Source organism: Embiotoca jacksoni, unplaced genomic scaffold (assembly GCF_022577435.1).
Source record: "Embiotoca jacksoni isolate LCO1_2020_lvr unplaced genomic scaffold, fEmbJac1.0.p SCAF_19, whole genome shotgun sequence".
Lineage (NCBI taxonomy): Eukaryota > Metazoa > Chordata > Actinopteri > Embiotocidae > Embiotoca > Embiotoca jacksoni.
In genome coordinates, this window is record NW_027185329.1 from 3,204,493 (window position 1) to 3,223,712 (window position 19,220).

At 42.5% G+C, this 19,220-nt stretch overlaps 1 protein-coding gene across 1 annotated transcript; it reads left to right on the forward strand.

The window, feature by feature from the left end:
• The first annotated feature begins 604 nt into the window (after positions 1–604).
• sox2 (SRY-box transcription factor 2) lies at positions 605–3,368 on the forward strand. Its single transcript, XM_069153020.1, has one exon. The coding sequence runs from the start codon at positions 1,417–1,419 to the stop codon at positions 2,383–2,385; it is 969 nt and encodes a 322-aa protein (XP_069009121.1). The 5' UTR covers positions 605–1,416; the 3' UTR covers positions 2,386–3,368.
• The last annotated feature ends 15,852 nt before the right edge of the window (positions 3,369–19,220 follow it).

The following is a 19,220-nucleotide window of genomic DNA, read 5'->3' on the forward strand; positions in this document are numbered from 1 at the left end:
ACAAAACCCGCTTATTTGTGCTGAGATGAGCCCGTCTGCCTTCTGTGTGTTGGCATTCAACTTCACTAAACAAAAGGAACCGGGGGGAAACATCTTGGATTACCTTTCCTCTTTTCACCGCTAAAAACCAGCCGTGCCACCCCCCCCCCCCCCCCCCACCCCCTTTTCCTCTCGCCCTCACATTCACTCACACCACGGCCATTCAGCGCTTTGAGTTAACTACCAAAGTTTATTTAAGTGTTGTTATGTTATTGGGACTGTGAGTGGTGTGTGTGTGTGTGTGTGTGTGGGGGGGGGTGGGGGGGTGGAATTAGTGTCTTTTTGATTTTGAACGGCGGCAGTGTCTCGGCCGGTGACTTATCTCAGAATAATGCTGTTACCACCTTGAGGAGCAGCTGACACTGACACCATTAAAGTCATGATTAGATCATTTTATTGAACACCTTTTAATCACGCCATCCTTATCTTATGATATTCATGTGATCCTTTTTACTTTTAGAATTGAGGCTACACATTTAATTAAATTTTACAACAACAACAACAACAAATACTCATTTACAGGCAATGATTTGACATTTTTTATTTTTTAAGAAACTTTTTTTTTTCGTCCTATTTAGGTGTAGAGTTTGCAAGAAAACACTTTCTAATTTCCATAAACTTCCAGGGAGTTTCCGATTCACCTTTTCCTTCAGTTTAATAATGAGGAATAATCATGGCGCTTCTTTATATCTATATATTCCCAGAGAAAAATCTCCATAGGCCTGGAAATAGTAAATATACTTTGTAGTGGCTCATATGGGCAGCCTGAGTGAGAGTTTATGCCTGTGTGTGTGTGTGTGTGTGTGTGTGTGTGCCGGGGCAGGCAGACCCCGCCCCTTTATGCTAATTAGGTCCATTGCCGTGTCAGTGGAGAAGGCCGGCTCTGATTGGCCAGGTCGAAGCCATTTATTCGCTGAGCCCCGTCACATGAATGTTTTTCTATTAACTTGTTCAAAAACTATCTGGAGTTGTCAAGGCTCAGGCGGACAGAGGCGAAAAAGTACAGTTTGTTGATGGTTTTTCGGAGAAGCGACGGGAGAAGTTTTGTGGACACAACATAGCAGGGACCTATTGGGAGAAGGCTCTCTGTCACACACACTCACACACGTACTCTGACACACACAGCGAGAGGGAGAGAGAGAGAGAGAGAGGGAGAGTGTGCTGAGACGCGGCTTGATGCTTGTTATTTTTGTCCAGAGAAAAAAGTTGAAGAGAAAATCGCCAGGTAACTTTTAGCAGCAGCTCTGCGCTCCTCACTGTCTGCCTCCGGCTTGTGGAGTTTCTCTCTGGTTTTTTTTTTTTTTTTTTTTTTTTTTTTTGTCTTCTTCTTCTTCTTCTTTCGTCTGCTCGGGAAGCTCCAACTAAAAGCTGTTCCTGATGTATAACATGATGGAGACTGAACTGAAGCCCCCTGCTCCCCAGACCAACACTGGGGGCACGGGCAACACCAACACGTCCGGCACCGGCCCCAACCAGAAAAACAGTCCGGAGCGGGTCAAGAGACCCATGAACGCGTTCATGGTGTGGTCCCGGGGCCAGAGGAGGAAGATGGCGCAAGAGAATCCCAAAATGCACAACTCGGAGATAAGCAAGAGGCTGGGTGCTGAGTGGAAACTTCTGTCGGAGACCGAGAAGAGACCTTTCATCGACGAAGCCAAGAGGCTGCGGGCCCTGCACATGAAGGAGCATCCGGATTACAAATACCGGCCCCGGCGGAAAACCAAGACCCTCATGAAGAAGGACAAGTACACCTTGCCCGGCGGGCTGCTGGCTCCGGGCGGAAACGGGATGGGAAGTGGGGTCGGTGTTGGGGTGGGAGCCGGTCTTGGCGGCGGGGTGAACCAGCGGATGGACAGCTACGCGGCGCACATGAACGGCTGGACCAACGGGGGTTACGGCATGATGCAGGACCAGCTGAGCTACCAGCACCCGGGGCTGAACGCGCACAACCCGAGCCAGATGCAGTCCATGCACCGCTACGACATGAGCGCCCTGCAGTATAACTCCATGACCAGCTCCCAGAGCTACATGAACGGCTCCCCGACCTACTCCATGTCCTACTCCCAGCAAACCACGCCGGGTATGACCGCCCTGGGCTCCATGGGGCCCTCCTCGGTGGTGAAGTCCGAGTCCAGCAGCTCCAGCCCGCCCGTCGTCACCTCGTCGTCCCACCGGGGCGCCCCGGGCTGCCAAAGCGGAGATCTGAGGGACATGATCAGCATGTACCTGCCCGGGGCGGAGGTCAGCGAGCAGACCGCCCAGACCAGGCTACACATGTCCGGGCACTACCAGAGCACCGTGCCCGGGACGACGATCAACGGCACGCTGCCGTTAACACACATGTAAGAGACACAGAGCAGAGAGAGAGAGAGAGAGAGAGAGAGAGAGAGAGAGAGAGAGAGAGAGAGAGAGAGAAAAAAAGAACTTTTATAAGAGAAACTGTGGACTACTTAACGTTGGACTATTTTTGTACAGAAAAATTTCGGGGTGGGAAAAGTTGTATAGAAGTCTCCAGGAAAAAGAACAACACGACTCTTTTTTTTCTTTCATTTTATTCTAAGGAAGCTCTAGAGGAACGGTAGGAGATCCCCTCTTCACTGGCGGATGAAGTTTTTGGAAGACTAGAAAGTGGGAGTCGCAATCAAATGTTTTATTATTGCAATCACCTTTTGTACAGTATTTATCAAAGAAACATTACAATCAGATGAAATTGTTTGTTAAACTGCAAGAGGTTGCATTTTTTTCTTTTCTTTTTTTTTTTTTTTTCTTTTTTTTTATATATATATAAAAAGCAGCTCCAGTTCTGCAGAAAATATTAAAAGTGAAAAATGTCAGAACTGGAATTATATGTGGGCGATCAGTTATGCTCCTTAATTACTGCAAACATTGGAAAGAAAAGGGACATGAAACGAAGCAGGTAATACTGTTTGTTTGTTTTTTCATTTAAGGTCAATATTACTAAACACTTTAATTTCTTGAAAAAAAAAAAAAGACCTTTTTTTTCTCATACAGCTTAAAATATAGGTTGTTAATTTATATTTCCGTCTCCCACTTTTCATCTGTTAGAGGTATGACGCTTGTGCTCTTTATTTTCTAATTGATTTGTACAATTTCTGTATATTTACTGTGATATTTTAAGTTTTTATTTCAAAAATTCATTCCCGTAGTTGTATTTTAAAAATTGTGGCCTGTTCGCAGAAGCCAACCACTCCATGTATATATTACCGGAACTAATACCATCCTTATAACAGTTACAATTTCAGCTGAGTATATTTTTTTTCAATATGCAGTTTGAAATGAATAAATTTTGGAAATTTGGATACTTGAAATTGTATGAGTTTTGATTTTATTTCATGCTGTGTGTGCAGGCAGTCATTGCATGTTGAGTTGTCATCTGTCTGTTGTGTCTCTTTATTCTCATGTTAATTCTTCAAGACTGACTTTTCTTTGTTTTACATATAAAGTATTTTACCTCAGCTTACAAAAATGACTTTTCTATTTTCTAGTGCCTGCGGATACATGGGCCCCATCAAGCCACAGTTTGTTGCCTGTTTCCTAAAAAGGGGGGGAAGATTATTCCACCAAAATACCCAACATCCCCAGGTATAGATCATTTCTCCTCTTCTATAATCAGTCAGTATTGCTGCTGAGCTGAGGCCCAACTTATCTTTTAAATTAATTCAACAGTGCATCTTTATTTGTAGCTTTCTTGAGCCTTTTTCTTTTGACACACGACTGGTGGAGGAACAATCAAAGTGCACAACTCAGATTTATTTTAGATTCGTGTGTGTCATAGGTGGGTTTTTATTTTTCTGACGACACCTTGCAGCAGCCTGCTATTTAGGAGTATTTACAGTAGCCTATTTGAGCTCAGGCCTTGTTTCATGCTGTAACCTTTTCTCTTCACGCTGGGTTTTTTTTTTTATCTCTTAGTAATCTGTGCTGGTTTTTGGAAGCTTTCTCTGGTATTTTTTTTTTTGCACCATAAATCACGGAAGTGGCTTATCATCAGGCTAAAAATATCCAATTAGGTGTGAATTGAAGGTGAGGCTGTGTTGAAAGGAGCCAGGCGAGGCGAGGACCAGCCGGGGATGCTTTATTTTTTTTCCCCCCCTCTCCTCTGCGCGTTGTAATAGCTCCACACAGATTCTCGAGTGTGGCCATTTTAATTTCATGTTTAATCAAACGGGCCCTGCTGTTTCCCCGTTAACCCCGCTTCCTCATGGTTCAAGCTCTCCGGTGACTCTCGCTGCACACCCACACCCACCACTACACCCAACACCTCCTGCCTTACAAAAAAAAAAAAAAAAAAAAAAAAAAATACACTGCAACGCTTCCAAAAAAAAAAAAAAAAAAAAAAAAAAAATCTTGCCATGCATCTTTGTGCCAGCCAGCCTGATTTCCCCCTCTCGTAATAATAATCCTTATGATGAGCTAACAGCTCGCCCTGAATTTAACTAACGGTTTTAAATCTGGGGGGAGTGTGTCTGCCTCTGTGTGTGTGTGTGCGTGCGTGTGCGTGTGTGTGTGTGTGTGCGCGCAGCGAGGTAGATTAGGGCCGTTGTGTCTTGCAGACTGGGTCCCGGGGGAGCGGCAGATGAATATTTGAAGAGGCCCCTCGGTATTTATCCGTCCACTTCTCCCTCTCTCTCTCTCTCTCTCTCTCTCTCTCTCCCTCCCCCCCCCCCCCCCCCCCCCCCCACAGTCGCACCTCCGAGAGGTCAGGGGATCGTTGGTTGCCCCATTAATTATTGATCCGAGCAGCTGAATTGGTTGTAATAGCCGAGAACGCCGGTGATAAACAATTTGTTTTGAAAAGGTCGAACGAGAAGACGCATTAAATTCTCCTTTTTATTTATTTTATTTATTTTTTTGGTTACTGCCATGAAACACCGGGCCCCCTGCAGGCCCGCAGGCCCCGCGAAATTAGTATTTTCCCCGGCTGAGCGCTGCACCTTTGATGTGATGAAAAAGCTTTTTGAACGGAAAGAGCACTTGATGTGTTTGATGATCAATTTATTATTTTCTGTGGCGTATCAGACCTGTGGCTTATTGGTAACGGCTGTAAAGATGGTTCACACAGTCAGGGTGCTCCGCTGGAGGCCCAGGCAGCTTTTAAAACGGAAAACAAAAACGCAGACTTTTATTATCAACGCTATCTCAGAATGTCAAATTTCGATTATTTATTTATTTTAATTTTTTTAAGAGGAGGTTTTTGGCCATTCGAGCCATATGAATACTCGTTCAAGCTTTTATTTAATTCTATATTCGTGTGTATCGTAAAATTTAGAAGAAAAAACAAAACAAAAAACAAAAACCCTGTTTCTGTGTGAGTGAGGCCAAATAGTCACACGGCAAATGTTCCCACTGGAAACACAGATATCGTGCTATCTCAGTAGAAAAATATTAGCCCGCATTTATCCCCTGTGCTCTCCAAAATCTGATTTAATCAGAGACGCTTGAAGCTCAGTGGCGCTCCTGTTCAAACATTGAATAAAGGCGCTGAGGAGACGGAGGTGATACCGGGAATCAAGTGTCTAACGTGTTACACCTCCTGTGGCGTGAGCGCGACGACGTGGACGGAATCCGCCATTATTCAGTAAACCTCGTCGGGTTTGAATAAAAGTGCTCTAATATTTCCAATTTGTATCAACCTAAAATAAGAAATAAAAAAAAAAATTAAAAAAAAGATGGAGGCAGAGCGGGTCTTTCAGGTGTTTGCTGTGTGATAGAAGGCGCGAGGCCTGGTCAAGGTGTCCCCCTTCATCCTTTCATCCATCCATCCATCCATCCTTTCATCCATCCATCCATCCATCCTTTCATCCATCCATCCATCCTTTCATCCATCCATCCATCCATCCATCTCTCCTTCTGTTCCTCGCGTGCAGAGTCTGGCTGTCGCAGCTCGAGGATATTTGGCCTGCAACAGGTGGTAAGCGCGCGCCTCATCTTTTTTTTTTTTTTTTTTTTTTTGCCCCCCGGTTAAAAAAAAACAAAAAAAACAACAGAAAAACTCCCAGATGTTATCTATGATAACCTGTAATGTGAGCGTGCCTTCAGCACAACACTGACGTGTTTCATTACAAAGATGTTTATATTTGTAATCTTCGTAACTCCAGGCAACAAAAAGTGTCTTCAATATAGCTTTTTAATTTAGCATAAAATTCCCGTTTATTATGGTTCGTCTCGGTCGCAGCAGGTCGTGAAACCGTTTTCTACAACAGACAAGGCCGCGAAGCCTCCGGGCCTCCCGTGGAAACTTTACTCAGCCACATAAATGAATATCGTTTTCTAAAATAAGATTATTATGAGGAATCAGACGTGTTCACACGGTTTATCACTTTCCAAATCCCGCATCTTGTTGTTGAGATTATATCATTTTTTTTTTTTAAATTAGGTCAAATGACCCTCCTGCACACGCGCGCGCGCACACACGCAAACAAAACGGGCTTAGTGGCCCTGTAATCCCACGAGAGCCACTTTCCTTTTTCACCACGTTGCGGATAATAAGGAGGAGGGTGCATGACGTCACCCACACACACGAAGCGGTCCACTGGTCCTCAGTTGAATGTGTTTCTTACAACGCCAAATTAAAATCTGGCATTTTATTGAGCCGTTTATCACCATTATCATCACGTTAGTTATTATATTTTTACAAACATAAATTGTAGAAGACATAAATGTAACATGCTGCATGAGGCTGTTAAAGAGCAAATCCTATTTTTCAGACACACTAAGGAGGTTGTTTTTTTTAAAAGAATATATAAACACAACACTAAGTCAGACATGTATTTTATTAATAATGAGAAGCTTAAAAAAAAGTATCATGTATATTTCCAGTAATTATTCCTTTATTAAAATAATGCAACTTTGAATTAATATGGTCAAAAAAAGGGCCGATTGGGCCTTTAAATATCCAACATTGATTTAAGTTACTCTCTGATTGATCAACACAGACTCTTGTCTCATGTCAGGATGCTTCTGCAAGCCAGAGTGAGTGAATTTAGCCTTCCTTCAGGATTAGTTGAGTAAAATAAATCAAAAACTTGATCAAAAGTTGCATCGTTTATATTCTTCTCTTCCTGTCGTGTCATTACTCTGCAACCCTGAGGAGGAGGTTTTTTTTAATTTTAGGCTGCCCAACATCGCAGCCTTCATCGCAGGGAAAGACAGCAAGAATGGTTGAATAGCAAAACTGTCAGAGCAGAGAGCTGTCGTGTGTTTCAGCTGCATGTGTGTGTGTGTGTGTGTGTGTGTGTGTGTGTGTGTGTGTGTGTGTGTGTGTGTGTGTGTGTGTGTGTGTGTGTGTGTTTGGAGCATAGAGGGACTGAATGGCAGCCAGTAGCCTGCTGATCTAGCGCAGGTGCAGGGAAGGGAAGCGGGCGGTGTGTGTGTGTGTGTGTGTGTGTGTGTGTGTGTGTGTGTGTGTGTGTGTGTGTGTGTGTGTGTGGAGGGGTTCTCTCTCTCTCTCTCTCTCTCTTTCTTTCCTTCCCTCTCTCTCTCTCCCTCCCTCCCTCCCTCGCTCTCCCCTACACTCATACACACACACACACACACACACACACACACACGCGCGCGCACACACACACACACACACATTCACTCCCATTGAATAGGACCACACACTGACACAGACCAGCATGCCATCAGCCTCGCACTGCTCTCGGCCTGCATTCTCAGAGGCTGGAGGCCTCACCACCACCACCACCACCACCACCTCCTCCCCTTCCTTCTCCCCCCCCCACCCCCCACCCCTTCCTCCCCCACCACTTCACCAGTGGCTCGAGCTCCGTTTATCATTTCTGCTCATTGATCCTGACAGCTTTATAGAGCGCCATCATTAGAGGAATGCACAGTTTTCAGCGGATCGCGACTCTAGAAGATAAAACAAAACCATTTTTGGACTCCTCTGTTTTTACTGTAACTGTATCTTACTGCCTGACAGAACATATCAAAGTACATGTAGCCTGCTCAGGTGTCGCTTGATTTTTAATTGTAGCCTGCTCCATCAGAACGTCAAGGTGGCTGTCACGTTACAGATCTAAACATTTTTAAGTAAAACTCTGAGATTCAGCACCACTTGCTTTATCTACAACTTTAAAATGCTGGCATGATTATCTAAAAATACTTTTTAGCCTCTACACTTTTCATTCAGCTACTTCCAAACTTTTCCTTTGTTGTTTTTTTGAGCATTGATTTTGGTAGCCGTCACTTACTTTCGTTACTAAATCTGTGCCACACCTGACGATTTTGGTGCTTCGCCCTGTTTGTAAAATGCACAAGAAGCTTGTGTTGCACACCCGTGTGGCTGCATGAAACTTCAACTGGTCCTGCACTTTGTCTAACTTGTTTTACTGCCTTGGTTCTCTGTCTCGAAAATGTTCGAGGATTGAGACATAAAGGCCTCTCCTGAAATCAAGTGAAACATGACTTGTCTTCGTCTCATTTAAGTCCTGACGTTCTAATGGAGGCTATTGATGAAGGCTGTTTTTTTTTTGTTTTTTTTCACTCTTCCAAGAACATATTCATATTTTGCTTCATGATGAGATTAGTATATAGGCGAGGAGAAAGGAGAGAGGTGGGGAGATGGAGGGGGTGGTGGGGGTGGGGTGAGAGGACGAGGGTTTTCCTCCGAGGAGAGCCGACAAACTACAATATGAGGCCTGTTGTACTGTAGCCAGTCGGGGGGGGAAATCCTTTCGCTCTGAGCTCAAACTGACCTGAGGTCGGCTGTTAAAAAGAACACTGTCAATAAATCAGTTCAGCTCATTACAGAAAAACTATCATAACAATTTTCAAGTAACATTATTTCTCTTTTATGCCATTTTAATATTTTTCCGACTGAATTATAAAGTTCATAACTTGTGCTTCATGTATTATAGAAATCAATTTTAATGAGTTGCCCTTTTTCTCCCTTTATTCCTTTAATCTTTTTTTTTTTTTTAATTTAATTTGAAGGTCACTTTTATTGAGTGTATTACTCAGCAGTGACTTCCACGTGCTCTTATTTTAATGTACAGACTAATTTTAATGTACAAATTAATTGTCCCTATAGTAAAAAAAAAACTGCAAAAAATGAAAGTGTCATTATGCACATTGTCTTATAACTAATTCGAGTTAATACAGTCATAATGACAGTATAACGACAAGCTAATTGGCCTTTTTCCTTCACAACAATGCTACCAGATCAGCATCTCTTTATTATTTAATAACGTCAAACGCTTGGCTGGCTGTGCTGGCTGCTGAGCCTGCTGGCTGCTGTTGGGAAGAGGACAATGCAGCTCCAATTCAGGAGTTTCACTCAAGCTATATGGTTGCTGGAAAAAAAAAAAAAAAAAAAAAAAATCCAGAGCGAGGGGAGGACACAGGCTTTTAAGCAGTTGCCAGACATTTGAACAGAGAGAGCGAAGAGACACGGTTCCTACAAAATGAAATCAAAATAATAATAATTTAAAAAAGTATTTATTTTTGTATTATTTCGTTTGCTGCTTTCTTGCAAGATATTTTCGTCTCTTTAGCTCTTTTAGAAAAGCTTGAAGCAACAGGTGACTGTGCAGCAGCGGCCCGGCCGTCTTGCAGCCACACGTGAAAGTGGTGCATGGTCTGCTGGTCTTTTGTTGTCCGGAAATTTGGACACTGTGTTTACTGAAGGGGGAGGGGAGGGGGGGGGTAGTTTGCACCTTCACTGTTAATCTAACGCCAGCAACCTCTCTATGTAGTTTGTCAGGAAAATATATGCAATTTCTGGATTAAAAAAAGAAAAGTAAAGCAGAGAATAACTGTAAACTTTGTGGATAGCCAAACAGACCCAGGAAACATTTCTGGTTTTTGTTTTTTGTCTTTCGAGTTTTGAAGCAGAACAACAATTTCCCTGTTGCCGTAGCACGTCGCTCGTCTGGAACAATATCAGCGGGTTTCCAGGAGGCCGGCTCATGCAGCTCATGGAGACCCGGAGGGGAGGGGAGCGGAGCGGGGAGGAAAAGTGGACGGGTCGGGACGTCTCGTGGAGACGCACACAATAAAATAGAGACGATCACTGCTGCAGTGGCTTTTTCTTCACCAAAACACTCCCCGTTGCAGATTTCGATCCAGGTGGCCGAGGTGTTGCAGCTGTGCCATCATCCAGCCCGCTGCTCTGATTTTTCTTCTTTTTTTTTTCTTTCTTCCACTTGTTGAATCAGGGGCGATTAGAAAACCGAGCTCTCAATTTCTGTGTTTCTGGATTCAGTCTGTAGATAAATAACGATGATGTTTGTTCGTTACACAACCGAAGACATTTAGACAGCCTGGACTCAGAAACTGTGAGCCTTTATTATATCTGACATGTCTAGAAAATCTGATTTTTGTTCCCTTACTGTGAACTTTGAACCCTCTTCGATACTGATAAAGGAAAAATAATGTAGATTTTGTTTTCTAAATTGCTGGAAAACAAACTTTTTTATATCTGCATCTCCACCGTAGTTTTACTTCAGTGAGTATTTTGTGTCGACTATAGCTGGCGTTAGAAAAAAAAACATATTTAATGGATCATTTTCCAGCTACAAATCTGTTTTCTGTGCTGACACCGTTGAGCTGGAGGTTTGTTCTGTAGGCATGCGGAGATTCTTTGATAGAGAAGGCTGTTGAGCTGATGGGACTGAATCATCATTAACAAGCCAACAGACACAGGAACCCCCCTCCTCTGGTCTCATTTCCCAGCATAGACACTAACCTCTTTCACTCTGTCATCAGCCCGACTCTCGCTCTCTCTCCCTCTCTCCCTCCACCGACTCTCGCATACAACAGCACAGTCCATTGTTCCCCGTCCCTCCCTCCGCCTGGCCCCCCGACCCAACTGTTGACCAACAACTCCACTGGCACATTAAACGGGGAGAGGGGGGGAGGGAGGGTGTCCTATTTTAGAATATGACACATCCACAAATGCATGCTGAGAAAAAGTGGGTCCGACTGGCTGAGAAAGGTGTGGCTTTCAGGGTTTTTTTGTTTTTTTTTGTCAAACATATACACATTGTCGGAGCATAAAAACGTGTTTAAAGACATTAGAATAAAGTAAATAACTTGAAACCAAATAATACGCCACTTAAAAATAAAATACACGTTAGCAAAAATGTCCTGAGAGAATATATACTTCCAGTTTTAAACCTATTATTCCAGCAGTCCTGTGTTGTGCAGGATATAGACATTAACCACAGTTTGCTCACCTGCGCTGCTTTACAAAATAAAAGCTTTAGAAATGGTGTAAAGCAGTGATATGGGGGGAGGGGACGGGGTCCTCCCATGGGACATGAGTGAGGCCTCTGAATGGATGCTGGAGACAGTAAATGTGGTTGTTAGTGAGTCTCTGCCTATCTGACAGTGACAATGAATTAACTTGAAACTACTGAATGACATTTAATTTACTGCAAATAGAAACCAAGTGACACCACTAACTGTGGGATTCAGCAAAATCTGTGTGGTGGTAAAACAAAAGAATCAGTTGAAATCAACCTGATATTTGTTAAATGGTTGTTGTTTTGTTCGTTTGACTTTATTAAAACCCCAACATTAAATACAGTAATGAAGTGCAGCCTCAAACTGAGCTTTCACCGTCAATGAAGGGGACAAAAATTCATAACCAGACATAGTGATCAAAAATATCACGTGTATGAGCAAATCGCATACATTTATAAAAAAATAAAAATAAAAAAAAAGCCATGAAGCACCCAGGTGAGAAATAGCGTTGGAAAAAACAATGTTAAGTCCAATTTTAGAGCTCTTAGAGAGTCTTTGGTTTCCTTGATCCAAACACAACATCAGGGTTAAGTGTTTGGGGTTTTACAACAAAAAAAAAAACAACCTAGTCTGTTTTAGTGCATAATCTGGACAGCATCAAAACGTGCAGCACTCAAGTCACTACTCACAAAATCAACCAAATTAAATTAGTTTCCCAACACGTCAGAGTTTTACTGAGACGCTTCATGTGTTTTTATACTCCCCAGTTTTCAAGATCACTTCATAAACTTAGAAACGACTTTTAGTGACCCATCTACACTTTTAACACGCTTTTTTTTTTTTTTCTTGTGTGTGTGTGTATGTGTGTGTGGGTGTGTGGGTGTGGATGAGTGTGAGTGTGTGAGACACCCACAGGACAGGTGTTAATGTGTTTTCAAGGCTAGTCTTGCATGACAACATGTCAGACATAGTTGTTCAGACACTCCCCGCTTGTGTTTCCCCTCACTTCACACTCATTTTCTCCTCTCTTCAAGATAAAAGCATCCTCTAAATGTCATTTGCCAAATGTTGTTGTGTCACCAGTAAACAAACACACGCTGATGTATTCAGACTCTTCAGGGCCGTCAGACCGAATCACGTCGACACCTCAGATTGCGCTCCTCCACGTGGAAATGCCGTGTCTCTTTCAGCCGTGAATTATCCTGCTGACCCCCGACCCCCGGCCGGTTTACAGACATTACAAAACCGCGACTGAGTTTTTGACAGTACGGATCATAAGTCAAACACGATGTATTCTTCATCCAAACAAGACGAGCTACAGCTGGGACTGAATCCTGGTTGTTGTTTTAACCTTTTAGATAAAAAGTGACTGAACTCCCTTCATGAAACATGTTTTCCTGCTTACTTGAACACAACACTGATACCAATATCAAAGCATTCCCCTCATTATTACCAACCATTTAACATCTCACAAAAAGCTGTTGCGTGATCCGTTTACGTGCGTCGTTAATCTTTAAGATAATAACGCATTTAATGTAATCAGACATGTTGTCGTCCTACAGATTATACGCCGTGTAACATCTCTGATCTATGACGGAGCTGCGTATTTAGACAGTGTATGTCTGTGCATCAGTTTGTTTTGACTGCGTCACGCTGGATGTTTGTCAAACTGTTGTGTTATTCATGTGGTGGAGCATTAACAGTGCGCGAACATACAAACCTCTCCCACCGCTGCTTTCCTGTGAAATACCCAAGGAAATACGTTTCTGCGTTTGCTCAGCTCCTACGAAGAGCACATTTATTTTTATTATGCATAAAATCCGGCTTCCAGTCGACGGCGTTGACCGTACAGTGTAGATTTCGATTGATTGCATCAGTCACTATCGGGCTATTCTGGAGCTGGTGACTCTGAGGTCTCCCTCTCCCTCCGTCTCTCTGACAGAAGCTGTTGTTGAATGGAAGAGTGGCCTCTTTCAGTGTGGGTGTCCCCTCGGGGCCAACTGGCAGAGATAATCAGAGAGGACAGTTACAGACAGACAGACAGACAGACAGGCAGGCAGATGCAGCAGACTGAGGTTGTTTCTCTCAGACTCCGAGGCACATTCTTGGTGTTTGTCCTGTTCTACAAGTTGTGAAATCCCCTTTGTACGATAAGGACACTTATATTTTTGATTTTTGTGTTATTTCAAGATTGCCCCCCCCTCCCCCCCCCCCCTTTATTTGTTCACCTTAAAATATGCAACTGTGTTTCTAAATCCTTTCTGCAGGAAGTGTAATTGTCTGTAAATACTGCAAGTGTCACAAAATCGTCGGTGTTATCTTAAAAGTGGAAACAAAACACTGATTATATTAGATTGTATTCAATTATATTATATTATATTAGATTATGTTATATTAGATTATATTATATTAGATTAAATTAGAATAGATTAGACTCTGTTTTACAGGTCTTTGTAGCACAGTATATAAAAGAAAAGAAAACTAAGATTATTAAACTAGAAATAGTTTAAAAGAAATAAGAAAGATCAGAGAAAAAATAAGAATATGAAAAATTTTACAATCATTGAGACTCTCAGACTTTAAATCGCAAGAAATGGCCTTTTTCTAGATGTATACTTTGCACTTTTTTTTTGTTATTTATTGTGTCAATCACATGAATTTAAAAGATTCCTCTGTTGTAGGTGTGAGACATTAGTTTTTCTTCTATCCCTTGCTGTAAAGAGCCAAAAGGTTGTTACTAAAACACAGCCGTGACTTTTTTGGTAATTAATCGTCTTTTCTCCTCAGAGAAACCATCAAACGTTTTTAGTTCTCCAGCTGATAGAAGTGTGAACCTTCCTGTAACGCTGCACACCGATACATAAAGCTTCATCTGCTGTTACACATCATTTTATTCTTGTTGTCGTCACGCTCCTCTACTTGTTCTTAATTTATTGTGAACAAAGTTGCTTGTGTTAATGTCATATTCATGACTTCCTGTGAGATTTCTCTGGAGACGCTGCAGCATTAAATCTCTGATTAAGCGTCTGGACAATAAATCAGTGTTATGCATTATAAAATGCTGATAAACAGTTTGATAACATATTTATTCATGTGTACAACTTGATCTTTACATGAGGCTCATATTTCAAAAGATTGCATGATGGTCACAAGGAGCCGCAACGCTGGACGTTTCCATCGCTTTTCTGACTACACCTGTGTGTGTGTGTGTGTGTGTGTGTGTGTGTGTGTGTGTGTGTGTGTGTGTGTCTCTGTGTGAAGAAGGTGGAGAAAGAGAGAGAGAGAGAGAGAGAGAGAGAGAGAGAGGTGGAGAATATAGGGCAGAAAGAGAGAGAGAGGGGGGGGGGGGGAGGGTCTGGTCTGAGTTGGGTTGGGTTGGGCAGGTCAGTGCAGCAGCATTTGATTGTAAATAAGAGAGGAGTCAGTTCACACGCCGATCAAGTGACTGCCGGGAACAAGCGATCCATTTGAATCAGGTGGCTATCTCCCTATCTGAGAGATCAGAGCCCTGTCACCCCCCCACCTGCCTCCTCCCTTTGCTCTCGTCATTGTGTGTCGCGCAGTAAGGGGGACACACACACACACACACACACACACACACACACACACACACACACACACGAACACACAAGTGAAATGACATGTCCCTCCCTGCTGGCTATAAGGGCAGAGAGAGTGGCTGGATGAGATTTCACTGTCTCACGTTAGAATAGGAGAGGAGAGGAGAGGAAGAGCCCTCCGAGCATAATATCCTGGAACCTTTCCTGTCATTGCTAGAAAATAATGTGTGTGAATTATTAAAAATCAGTGATTTATATAAAAAAAAAAAATTCTCTGAGCAGAAAAGTCAAAGGTTTATGTTTAAACTGTGCTGTGAATACCATCCGAAGCTATATTGTAGTCTATATTTAATCATTTATAAACTCACAAGCTCTGATTTATCTAAATGTTATCCTCACAAGCAGGTAAAGTGGTCTGAGCTCTTATTTTGACCATAAATAAATCTGTAAATACATTTTCTGTTAATTATTTAGTCTATAAAATGTCATAAAATGGTAAAAATTGAACATCACAATTTCAAAGAACCCTTCATATTTCTTTTTTTTTTTTCATTCAACAATTGAAAACCCCAAAATATTATATTTCCAGATACAAAATAGAACAAATATTTACATTTGAGAAGGTGAAATCAGCTAATTCAGGATTTCCTTTTCAAAACTAGTGACAATTAGTTTCAGTCAATCAACGAATCGACAAATTATTTCAGGGTTAATTCTATTAAGTGCTCTTTTAAATATGTAAATAATACTCTCCTTTGCTTTGATTATAAGAGACCAAAAAGCTCTTCAATTAGTCTGGTTGTCACAATAAAGACGTGTGAAAAATGGTTCAGATAAAACGTGGTAGGCGACACGCCCACTTTCACATACTCACATATGTTTTTTTTATTATTTTTTTTTTTTATGCTGCATCTTGACAACGACCCCCAGGGGAGACGACGATGTGTGACAGCTGCTGCTTGTTCATATTGATTAAATGACAGCCAGGATCATTTACCGATTTACCGACTGACGGAGCTCAAAGGTGCGACGCTGCCCTGAGGGAGCTTTCAGGCCTGTTAGCCCGGACAGCCCGCAGTTTATGATCTCAGCCGCTGCTTTAATGTGAACATCATCCTCTGTCCCACTGTGATCCCACAAGGCGCTCATTAGATCACACTGTTCATTTCTGATGTTAACACGATCAGTTCAAGAGCTTCCATTCAGGTGCAGATTGAATCACGATGACACCTCTGAGAAATACAAGATTAGTAATAGAAATTGATTTAAAAGAGGTTTAGAAACCAAGTTTGTCTTTTAATAAATGAAAAGTAACATCTACTTTGGGTTTTTGTAGTTTTCCATCCATTTTCCCATCAGTAATAACAACATTTACCACAATAAAACATACAAAATGTTACCACTTTATTTATAAAAATGTATTTTGAATTGATGTAATGTTGACCAATAAGATCCAGTTTATTAAACAGCGTTTACCTTCAAAATATGCTCAAGTAGAAATGGAAACAGCAGGTTTTATTTGTTTTTGGCAGGCTACCAATATAACAGCAAACAAATAGAGATTGTTTGGCTGAACATAAAAGAGGGAAATATCAGGACATGGATAAGATGAGGCAAGAGAGGGACGGTTAGGATGGGAATGAGCTGTAAAAGACGACACACAGAAGGACAGGAAAGGACATGGCAGGAGAATAATAAGTTGAGGTAGGACGTAACTTTTAGGACACTGTATAGTATGATAAGACAAGACTATATGCAGGATAAATCAGGACAGGACAAGACTAGGCAAGAAAGGGACGGTTACGATAATGAGACAAGATAAAACTAGACCTACCTGGACAGAAAGAGACACGGCAAGAACAGCAGCAGCAGGACAAGATAGGACAGGACTGTGTTAAATGTGACTGATTAAGAGAGGACATTAGAGGGCGAGAAAAGGGTGGTTATGATTGGACAAGACAGGACATAGTTGGACATGAGAGGGACGTGCAGAACATGGAAGTCCTGAATGAGTCGGCACAGAAAAGGACAGGGTCGTGCGGCTGTCTCTCTTTTCATTTTTCAGTTTTATGTCTCCCGTGTGTGTGGTAAGTCCACAGCGCTGGCAGTGCCGGGACAGGCGGGACATTTGGCAACATCAGCCGCTGCCAACTGTCCCAGTCCAGCGAGCTTTGGCTCTTTGTGCTGTACGTTTGAGCGTGTGGCCTTGGGAACGAGCCAGGTGAGGCTGCGGAGACTAAAGCAGAGACGGATCAATCACTTGGTTCTCTGGGCCGCTGAGTGACAGTCGGCCCGGGGACACAAACATTGAGGATATTGATTTTGAGTAGCCTTTCCATTAGATCTGTCTGAATCGCTCTTTTTAAGGCGTCCACACGCAGTCAAACATTTACAATTTGCATACACACAGAGACAATCCTGACCATCCTTGATTCTTTAACTCTGTCTTTATTTCTTCCTCTTTGTGTTTTCTGTCGTCTCGTTGACGGGACTCTAGCTGTGTGTGAGTCTCTGGAAGCAGGAATGACCCTCTGGCCATGCTTTCTAACAGGCCTCGAGGATATTTAACAGCATGGAGGGCGGTCTCTATGGCACTTAAAGGAAGCTATTAACCATAAAATGTCATATAGTGAGATGTTTACAGCTTGTGAAGAAGCGCAGCCTTAAAAAGTTCAAACATTTTGGTGGGTATGAAAATAAGAGACTGTAAAAGAGCCGCAAATTATCCCATAAACATACAAAAGTGGGAGGAGGTGCAGGTAGCATACATATTTTTCACCCCTGTAAAGTCACTCAAATTTTCAGTGTTATTCAACGAAGAAACATGGAAATCTCCTGGATAGTTTAACAGTATTATTGATTTATGTAACAGCTACCAGATTTAATTTATTCAACTTTCTTCCTGTCATATTGGTAAAGCTCTAAAGATTGCAATATCCATTAGCCTTGGTTGCTATGGAGAAAAAGCAGAGGCCCGATTTTGAGCTGTAGAAAATTAAAACATTTAAAACGATGGCGTTTTATTTTAATTAGTGACAAAAACTGGCATACAAATCACCTAAAAGTCAACAGATGAAGGTCGGGTTGGTTGTTCGGATGGACTTTCCTCCTTCTTTTAACCAGAAGTTAATGTTTTAACCATGAAGGTTCCTCTCGTTAAATAAGTGTTACTTTAGCCAACCATATTGTTGACCAAAATCTGACACCAAACTTCATAAACTTCCGCTGGCCGATAGCCGTAACCTGACTGCACCACAGGCCTGTCAATCAAACAGACACGCCCCCAAAGACACGGCTTTTTGAGGCCTTTTTTCGAATTAATGATGAAATGCCAGAAAACTAATAAGGAGTGACTTTAGCTAACAGACTAAAATAACTTGTGATAATAATTTATTGACTTTGTATTAAATGAGGGAATTTTAATGGAAGTCTATGGAGTCGGAGGCTTTTCGTAGCCAACCTCTAGTGGCGTTCGGTGGTATTGCAGCTTCCACATTGGCCTAATTTTTCAGACCCAGAAGCTACGTCCACTTTTATATACAGTCTATAGTTAAAGCATAAGTTTGTAGTAGTTCCCTGCATTAAGTGATCGACTGTATCGTACCAAGCTGCTTTTTGGAAGTTTCTCCCTCCTTGTGCATCTTTTATACCGATGAGGAAACTTTTGTGTCCATCCGAGCTTTAAAAGGGCTCCAACTGTTAAGTCACCAAACATTATGCATCACAAAAATGACCCGGACTTTTATTTCTGGATCCCTGAACACCCAAAATTAATTTCCTCACTTTACACACCCACACATTGTACAGTTAAAACCAGTTTAATGTGAACTGAGTGAAGATAAGGAAAATGTGAAGAGGAAAATCGACAAACAAGCAAATAAACAGAAAAACGCTTCAATGTGGCCGTGGATGATGGGAGGGGAAGTCTGCGTTGGGAGCAGCGGCCTAATAAGGCTAAATACCAGACTGTGAATAATCTCCCAGTAAACTGTCTACTCATGAAAAACACAGAGATGCAACAGCAGCAACTCTCGCTTTCTGCCTGGCTGCCCTCCCCCTCCCTCCCCCCTGCTCTCTCTACCAGCCTCTCTCTCTCTGTCTCTGTCCACACCGGTTTCTCCCCCCCCCCCCCCCAACCCCCTGCCCCCCCTCCCTCCCTCCTTCCCCTCGCTCTTTCTTTACTTTCTCGCTCCTGCTCTCCTTCCTCCCACCTCCTCTTCCTCGCTGCTCGTCTCGTCTCAGTAAGTAGGATAAGGCTTGGAGAGCTCTGTCGTCGTGGTAACTGCCAGAAGTATTCAGTTTGAAGTTTGAGGAGGTCAGTTTGCGGGTCAGAGTAACCCCCCTAACCAACCGTGCACACGCACACACACACACACACGCACACACACACACACACACACACACACACAC

Bases quoted from the DNA above. Each gene is read 5' to 3' on its own strand.
- sox2 (XM_069153020.1), top strand. From the start codon at position 1,417: ATGTATAACATGATGGAGACTGAACTGAAGCCCCCTGCTCCCCAGACC.